The sequence below is a fragment of the Haemaphysalis longicornis genome, unplaced genomic scaffold (assembly GCF_048455015.1).
Source record: "Haemaphysalis longicornis isolate Haplotype H1 unplaced genomic scaffold, Haemaphysalis longicornis Haplotype H1 scaffold_2, whole genome shotgun sequence".
Lineage (NCBI taxonomy): Eukaryota > Metazoa > Arthropoda > Arachnida > Ixodida > Ixodidae > Haemaphysalis > Haemaphysalis longicornis.
In genome coordinates, this window is record NW_027526295.1 from 278,369,967 (window position 1) to 278,378,859 (window position 8,893).

The 8,893-nt window shown below is 45.9% G+C and overlaps 1 protein-coding gene across 1 annotated transcript in view; it reads left to right on the forward strand.

The window, feature by feature from the left end:
• The window catches only part of LOC144170746 (steroid 17-alpha-hydroxylase/17,20 lyase-like), a 30,651-nt gene extending 23,773 nt beyond the window's left edge, over nt 1-6,878 (forward strand). Inside the window, exon 10 of the mRNA XM_077700726.1 lies at nt 5,212-6,878. Within this exon, the coding sequence (XP_077556852.1) occupies nt 5,212-5,570 (359 nt within the window). The 3' untranslated portion in view covers nt 5,571-6,878. The remainder of the gene's footprint in view (nt 1-5,211) is intronic.
• The last annotated feature ends 2,015 nt before the right edge of the window (nt 6,879-8,893 follow it).

The following is an 8,893-nucleotide window of genomic DNA, read 5'->3' on the forward strand; positions in this document are numbered from 1 at the left end:
TTATTATCGTGTTTTTCACAATTTTGTCGGTGTAATTATCTCCATTTACGTTATTATAGCGCTTAAAGGCGTTACTTCCGCTAAATATGCATTTTTGTAGAAATGCAGGGCGGTACACGATTCGCCATTTTCCGTATTTTTTATCAGTGTTTTAAACGTTTTTCTGTGGATTTTTTCCTATATTCTTCGGTTTTGTGGGGGAGATGTATAAGATGCGTATTTGTGATTTTATCAAATCTTTTTAGCGTAGATTTTATTTTATTGTTATGTTTTTCTTAATGTAGGGTTTTTCGAAATTCTGACCGACCACTTATCTCCATTTATGCTATTTTAGCGAATAAAAGTGTTACTTTCGCCACATCTGCATTTTTGTCGATGTATAGACACGATTTGCCATTTTCGCTATTTCCTATATTTTGAACATGTTTTTTTTTTTTTTTTTTTGCGGACATTTCTCGTTTATTCCGCGGTTTTCGGGAGAGATGTATATGATGCATATTTTTGATCTCGTGGGATCATTTTTGTGAAAATTTTTTTTTCTCTTTTTCTTATTTTTTTATTGTTCACAATTCTGCCCGACCAATTATCTCCATTTGCGCTATTATAACGATTAAAGGTGTTACTTTCGCCACATCTGCATTATTGTGGGAGTGCAGGGCGTTACACGGTGCTGGCTGTGGGGGTATTCTGCAAAGAATTCTACCCATTAAAGAATATATACAGAATCCCTCGTTATAACTAAGTCAGCGGGACGGCGGAAAATTTCGTTATAAGCGGTATTTCGATATAAGCGTCCTGTCAAGAAAAACTAAAGCACTTGAGCTTTAGTTGCGCCACAACTGCGAGGATAAAAACAATGTATTCACAGAAGCAAAACTTTATTTTCAGTGCAAAAAAGGCAGTGAGCTTTCACTGTTTTAAGTTCTTGCCTGGCGCGAGCAACTCCTGCTAAATTTGACGACGCCTTGAATGAGGCTGTGGTCGCCGTGATTGGGCGCCGTGAAGAGCTGTGACTGGCGCCCGAACACCTCGCAGACTGGAAAGCGAATGAGAAGGAAAGGCAGTGGCAACATTTATAGGGGCGCGCAGGCGTCACGGAACGCTACGAGATTTTCGTTCTGGGAAAGACCGCAAATGCCGTGACTTGAGTCTGAGGTTGTGTTTGGGAGCTCAAAAAACAACTACCTGCTCATTCTGGGTCATACCGCAATCATAAAAACAGACCGATTTGGCACTAGCGACTTTGCGTGATCAATGGACAATTTTTTTCCGAGGTATGCAGCTGTGATCTTTGCAAAACAAGAAATTTTGGCGCCCCGTAGTCGACGGCGCTGCTAATTCTACGGTTCGAGTGCCGTTGTAAGCGCACCGTCGCGTCCACGCCTTTGACCAATGTCTAGGAACAAAATTCAATGAACCTACCACGCATTTGGGCCGTTTGTCTAAAGTCGCATTGCGCGAATTGAGCATGACTGGTTCGAGAAAATCGCCGAGGAAACACTGGCTTGCATTGATCCGACTTGTTGACAGCCTGACTCGCCGCTGGGTCGCCGCCACTCGGAGACACTCCCGCTCGCCTTTTCACTCTAAGTGCGTCACGCTCTTCGTGCGCTTCGAGTAATGCGGTCCGAAATGCATATGTTTGGGTTGGGACCAGAGGAAAATTCGAATACAGCGATATTTCGAGTAGAGCGATTTCGTTATAACGCGGGAATACTGTATATAACTTTCCTCCCTATGTCTCCCTACGTCGTATACTACTGCACGCCGTATGAGCTTCAACAGTCAGGGGACGTACGCACTCATTTACTAATGTGATTGAACGATGTACCAGATGAGGAACTGAGTAATGACATGAGACTCGCAGCCAGATTGTTCGCTGTTCCAGTTGTCGCTTGTGGGCGTAGTGCTCACGACGACCGTCGTCCTTCGTGGCCGCCACGCGTCGTGGCGTTGCCTGGCGTCTTTGCGCCTGCGTACATTCGCGATCTTAACAGCGTATCGCTGCGTAACGCAAGCGCTCACGTTCCGAGCGAGACTTCTTTCGGCCCCGGTCGTTGAGACGCCAGTTCCAGCGCGGGATTGTGCAACGCTTACAGGGCGCCGCCGTCTCCGATGCGGGGAAGCGAGCGCCATCTAGTGCTTTAAAAGACAAAACTGCGCGTGGGGGCGAGGCAGCAGCACCTCCGGTGAAGTCGGCAGGAGAGGCAAAGAAAAGCTTCGCTTTAATATACGCGTGCAAACGGGTAACGCACACGCCGGTCGTCTGGCTCGACACAAGCCAAACCACCGTTCATCGATTCGTGCACCTACTTCCCAAGAGTGCAAAACTTTCTCCTCCGTTGAACATAATTTCTTCCCTTTTCGGTTTGCAACTAGCTTTATTCCATTCGGAAGTGAAAATTCCGCGCTGTGGGGATAGTGGAAAAACAGCCAGATGTCAGCGTTTTATTCATGTCTCGCGGAAATGAGGGTTTAATACATATAGTAGCGCAAATACTGATCAGTGTCAGTAAAGCATTTTGAAACTCACGGTTTATTTCAAGCTTGTGATGACCTGGGCCGTTCGACTGTAGGCGCGCACATAAGAGCACTTTTTAAGGTGATGCAGTTCTTGCGGAAGGATTTTTGGCTGTCACTGCCAACGATACATCCCAAAGCAATTAGCACCGGTTGCGATTGCTGAGTGCCCCCAACAGTCCCTCCGGTGGCTTTGCACGAACTTAATACAGTCCTGCGCACATTCGTAGTGGGTAGCCAGAGCAGGTGCAATTAAAGCAGGGCGTGGCACAGAAACTCAGCAAGTACACTATTTGTAAACCAACCTGATTGTGTAACATTTACAGCGAGGAACTAGCTGTCATGACGACCGTTCCCCGCTGGAAGGCTGTAAGCATTGAGATTTTTCTCTAACGCTGTCATGTATGCGGTGAAAAAAATCTGCGCGCAATCAATTCGAACTTCATGTATTGTACTAACAGTGGCTGGGTGATAACGCACAAGTGCAAACGTTTAGCCGTTTGCAGTATTGGAACATTGTCGGCCTCAGCTTGGAGCTGCTGCTTAATTTGTCAATTAAATAGTTTTATCAAGTTGTAAAACGGGGTTCAATTTGACTCAAAGCTTAGCTTTCTCCGCGCCTCCATTCATAGAATTTCAACGTTTCCAAGCATGACTTTCGCTTATTTATTTATTTATTTATTTATTTATTTATTTATTTATTTATTTATTTATTTATTTATTTATTTATTTATTTATTTATTTATTTATTTATTTATTTCCAAACGATCTTCCGAAGATTCTACCATGGGATGATGAAAATGTCTGCCGGCTCAATCCTATTACACGAAAGATTACCCAAGTGTCCCACGCTTTCCAGCGATCCGCTTAGGCTGCCTGTGCAGATGCCGATCCTGGGGCCATTTTCACAGACGCCTCCTGGCATTCTACCACAAACCGCGCAGGCATTGCTTTCTACCACCCTCAATGTGACGTGCGCCGTGGCCTGGTGTTCTAGTAGAATGATCAGGAGTGCCCCACGTCTTGTGAACTGGAGTTGCGCGCTATTCACATGCCCTGGACTTCTTATCGCAGCAAGTGTCTCAAGGCGCCTTTCCCCCAGGGACGCGCCTCACCATTTACACAGATTCCCTTCAGGCCATCAAAAAACTACAGCAGATTCAACAGCACGGCTGCCTAACTCATCAAATTAAGAGCAGTTACCGTGCACTTTCCGTAAAAACATTGTGGACGTGCATGTGACCTGGGTTCCCGGACACGCGGGCGGCTTCGGAAATGAGGCCGCTCACGCTTTGGCGAGCGCGATTCTCAACTCCCGCTCGCCGTCGCTGGAACACGGGTTCACTACCGCCCGTCCACTCCAGGACCCCGACGACTAGCGTGACTTCCCGAAGCAACGCGGACGTCAAGTGCTCCTCGCGTCGGTACCTCTTGACCCCCATTCATTGCCGAGAGGACTGCCGCGTACTGCTGAGGTTTTTATCCATAAGGCTCGAGCTAGAGCGGCACTCACCGATGATGTCATTGCTAGATGGCGAGCGTACATCCCTCGTCGTGGACGCCACAAACCTGAAGACGCTGAGCCCTCCCATCCCGACGTCACCTGTCGAACATGCGACCTGGGGGTCCGCCCCACTATGCAGCATCTTGTATGGGAGTGTCCCGGACTTGAGGCTGTTCGCGCGCGCCATCGCCGCCAAGTTCCGACGTACGAGTACTAGATCTCGCCATCACAGCACACCCACGCAGCCCGAGTCCTGCTTCCCCTCTGGGACTTCACACGCGAGGCTGACCTTCTGAGCCGGACTTAATTTTACCCCCTCCTTTCCCGCCCTACCATTCTTATAGGCCTCTGAGCCAGCCCCTCCCCTAATAAAGTTGCATTTATTTATTTATTTATTTATTTATTTATTTATTTATTTATTTATTTATTTATTTATTTATTTATTTATTTATTTATTTATTTATTTATTTACAGATACTGCTGGCTCAATACACGAGACATAGCAGGAGTGGGTACACAAGACCAAAAACACGCGCCAAACAACATCAAACAAACATACAATGCATTTGAAACATATACACTATGGTGAGGCAGTTCTTTCGAAAACAGTTGCATTGCTTTTTCCCGCAGGGAACCATCTTAGTTGAACCGCCGTGGTGGCTCAGTGGCTAAGGCGTTGCGCTGCTGAGCACGAGGACCCTGCTTCGCTTCCCGGCCGCGGCGGCCGCTTTTCTGTTGGAGGCGAAAAGCAAAAACGCCCTTGTGTACAAGATTTCGGTGCACGTTAAGATCCCCAGGTGGTCAAAATTAATCCGGAGCCCTCTATTACTGCGCGCCTCATCGCCTGCGTTGCGTCGGCGCGTTAAACCCTACAATTAATCAACCATCTAGGTTGTTCCACATATCAACGCTTGGAAAAAATAATGCTTAAAGCAATCTACAAATGGTTGGGAGGGCACAATTATTAGGTGGTTGAGATCATGCGTGGCACGCCGAGCTGAATGGTAAAAAGAAATCAGCGCTTCAATACAACTGCGACCATGTACATTCTTATGTAGCAGAGGGATACGATCAAGCGTGTGTCCAAGAGCTAGGGGTTCTAACGATAATGCGCATGCGTGAGATGAGGGAGGAAAATTGCGGCCATATCGGCCGAAAATTATTGATTGTATCATTGATATGTCCAGGTGGAATTTTCATCCCCAAGGATACCAGGCTGCTGTATAACATCTACGCCGTGAATCACGACCCCGAGCTCTGGACGGATCCGGAAGAGTTCAGGCCAGAGCGGTTCTTGGAGCCGACCACGGGCAAGCTTCTCGCGACAGAGAAGATGCCCCCACTGCTGAGCTTCGGCTTGGGACCACGGTCTTGCCCGGGCGAGAAGCTGGCCTTGGCGGACATGTTCTACGTTCTCGTCAGACTCTTACAGCGCGTTACAGTCGCCGGCCCCGAAGGCGTAATGGGCGGCGAACTCCGACCGCAGGGGCCTGGCTTTTTCCTTCGGGCAGGCCAGTACAACATCGTTCTCTCGAAGCGATACTGAAGCTGACTTATTTATTTTTTATCACTGCAATACAAAAAAGCACAAAAATTTGTCGCATATATGCTTGCTTAGCTGCAACTGACGCCGAAAGACGACGAAGTCCCCCACCCCCCCCCCCTGCCAGGAAATGCCCCTGCCTCGTCTCCTCCACTCCCGCTCCACTAACCTCCTTCTCCCCTCCTTCCTTCTCCCACTCACTCCCCTGTCTGCCTTTCTTTCCTTCTGCCTCCCTATACCTCCATTTCCTTACCCTCCACTCCTCCTTCACTCCCAATTCCTCCCCTTCCACTCCCTGTTTTTATGGTTCCTCCTCCGTTTTTTTTCCCATACCTAGCCCATCCTAACCTCATCCGCCTCTTCCCCCACCCATCATACACTCCCGTTCCACTCATCTTCCCCTCTCCCTCCTCCACTTTTCATCCCTTACCTACATTACCTACATTCTTTCCAGCTCCCTGCCCTAATTCACGTGATCCGCGGCCCGAGTGACTGATTTGTAAGTCACTGGTGGGGTACAGGTGAGTCATTAGTAATTTAAAATCAGTGACTGACCAATGGCCCGAGAGTCAGTTAACTTATTAGTGAGCAAGCCCACTTAACATTTGTGTCCGCCTCGGATGAAACAGACCGCCAGGCAGGCATAAAATTTTCTGCATTTAGCTAGCTCAAGAATTACTGTCCTTAATTTTTCTCAGTTAATGCAACCACGCCACATCGGCGCTGCCTTGTGAGCAAGGTGACATGACTGGTCCAGATCAGTATTAAGCTACTGTCCATGTCAGCTGCTGTCAAGAAACGCCCGGGACACGGGTCTTCAGGGCGGGGACTAACTCCCACCGCGATAAAGAAGTGCTCCCTCTGGAGGAAAACTAGGTAGGTGTGAATGAGCGGGAGCGTAACAATCAGGGTGGAGACATGGGTTAATCTACGTGCCTTCTTGCGTTCTGGTATTTTGTTTTTCAGAACTTTGATGATTCACCTCATTTTGACACTCGAGATTAGTCTTGGACGTCACAGTTTCATTTTTTAAGGCCTAAAGAGTAAACACAAGAATTCGGGCAAAATGTTTCTAGTTTTTTTTTTATGTAGTTTTGTTCGCCTTTGTGGACGCCTTATTACTTTCGTATAGTTTTTGTTCGTTTTGCGGTTTGCTGTTGGATTCTGTGTTACCCGTGTGCACCTTTGATTTTATGATGAATGCAGCTAATGCGAAACAGAACATAACTTCAAGTTAGCGTACTGCAGCAAGCACATTTAACAACCGTAAAGTTCCGAAAGAACGACCACCCAAAGTACCAAGATATTAAGGGGAAATTACGACATGCGCGAACTTTCTAGTCAGGTGCGAAAAACTACAAAAATCTGGCTGACCAAGCAACTACAACTGCAAAGGTATTTAAAAATGAGATTGACGAACTTTCGGGTCAAGTGCGTAAACGACAAATAAGGGACCGTGTCAACACACGAATAGATGATTGGCGTTTATATTGTTCACGAATCTACGCTAGAGTCAGCGATTTCAGGGGCTGGGCGGTGTTTGGGGACTTTTAGTCAATTCAATATTTTACCCCAAAAGGGGGGTGGGTGGTGTTTCGAGGTGGACGTTCTCTCAGAACCTTATGGTAGTAAAGAAAAATTGTTTCCTTCAGCGGATGCGCTGGAATGCCGAATTTATATGACCTAGAGGGGAAATAAATGTTCCTATGACAAACGTTTAAGTAAATACAATACCATAAAATCGAAAACACCAGCGGAATCGCTGAGAAACTCAAGGGAAGCTCACAACATCAAAAGTGTGTCATGGTCTTTGCAACTCGCAAAAATGGTTCGCACACGGAAGAAACGCATCGTTTATTGGCCTGCCGTATAGTGCGAGGCTTCTTCTTGAAAAGAATAAAGTCTTTCGCTGTTGGCGTTCATGTTCCAATCTCATCATTCGTATAGCCACAACAGATCAGATCACAAACATAACAAATTTCGGATAACACATGTAGTATAAGCGTCGCAACGAACTTAGTGTTCCTTTCAGTTTACTCATCGTGCAATTTTTATCACAGACATTTTATCGGCATACACCCAAAGTTGCTTCCATAAAAAACTGTACAGACATCATAAATAGTTAAATTGCCGAACCCCCTCTCAAGATAATTTGCATGTAGAAACCTTCTTTATTTCATATAACTACCACAACCAGTCAAGCAACGAATCTTTTCTTCAATTTTTGAGGATCAGTCGAATAGCCATTGTGCTGGCTCAGGGAACAGAAAATAAAACTGAGCCGAAAATGAACACTGATACTGCCTACTTGTATTATATGAACCAACTCGGTATATTGTATTTATTAATTTGATCAATTGTTGGTATGATTGATTTCTCTGGCCAGGGAAGCTTAGCTGTACTAGTAGGGGAGCTATGCTTTCTATTATCACCCTCAATCACGGCGCGTCCTCCTACAACAATCACACAGAGCTTCATCCCGCATAAACCACAGCCACCCTATCGCACGAATAAGTGGACACACCTCTGCAATGATTACCTCTTTCTCTCCCAATGGGATAACACTGTGGAACAAACTACCTGATAATATAGTCACGTGCAATAACCGCTGAATTTTCCGCAATAAACTAAAATGCCACATGTCGCAATCTCACTGGATGTGCTGTTTATCCGACAATGTTTAAATACTTTTTTAATTACTATATAAACTGTTGTCATTTTTCTCTCGAAGCGTTTACCTTGCACCTGTACTTTTTCTTTGCATTTGATAATGTTTACTTTGTACATTGCATATTCTAGCTTTTTTATTATCCTTGTTCTCTGAATGTTTACGCTTGGAACCCTTTGAGTTTTGTTGAGTTGTTTATTATACTCTGTACGCCCCCCCCCCCCCCCTCCGTTATGTAATGCCGTCGGGCCTTTATGGTGAAATAAATGAAATGAAAATGGGATATTATAAACAGAGTAGGAGAAAAATCAGTGGGAAATTTGGAATAGGCAATCGCAACTGTCGAGGACACACACTGCTTTAACTTGTGGATAGAAATTAACTGAAGATAATGAACACATTCTTCCGCAAACGAAAGAGTGGGCATGGAAAAGCCCAGACAGGATTACAAAAAACGATGACTGCATTTTAAGGGGCAACCCAGGTATTGTGCAGAACGTTGAAGTACTAAGAAAAGATTCGGTGCTGCGATCATAGGGTGGTCAAGGTACAAAATAAGGCTGAATCTTCACAGACAAAGAGGGAAATTAGTGAAACGTAAGAGAACCACCTTGGAGTCAGAGACAAGACGCAGGAGTTTCAAGTAACCTTTCGGAAC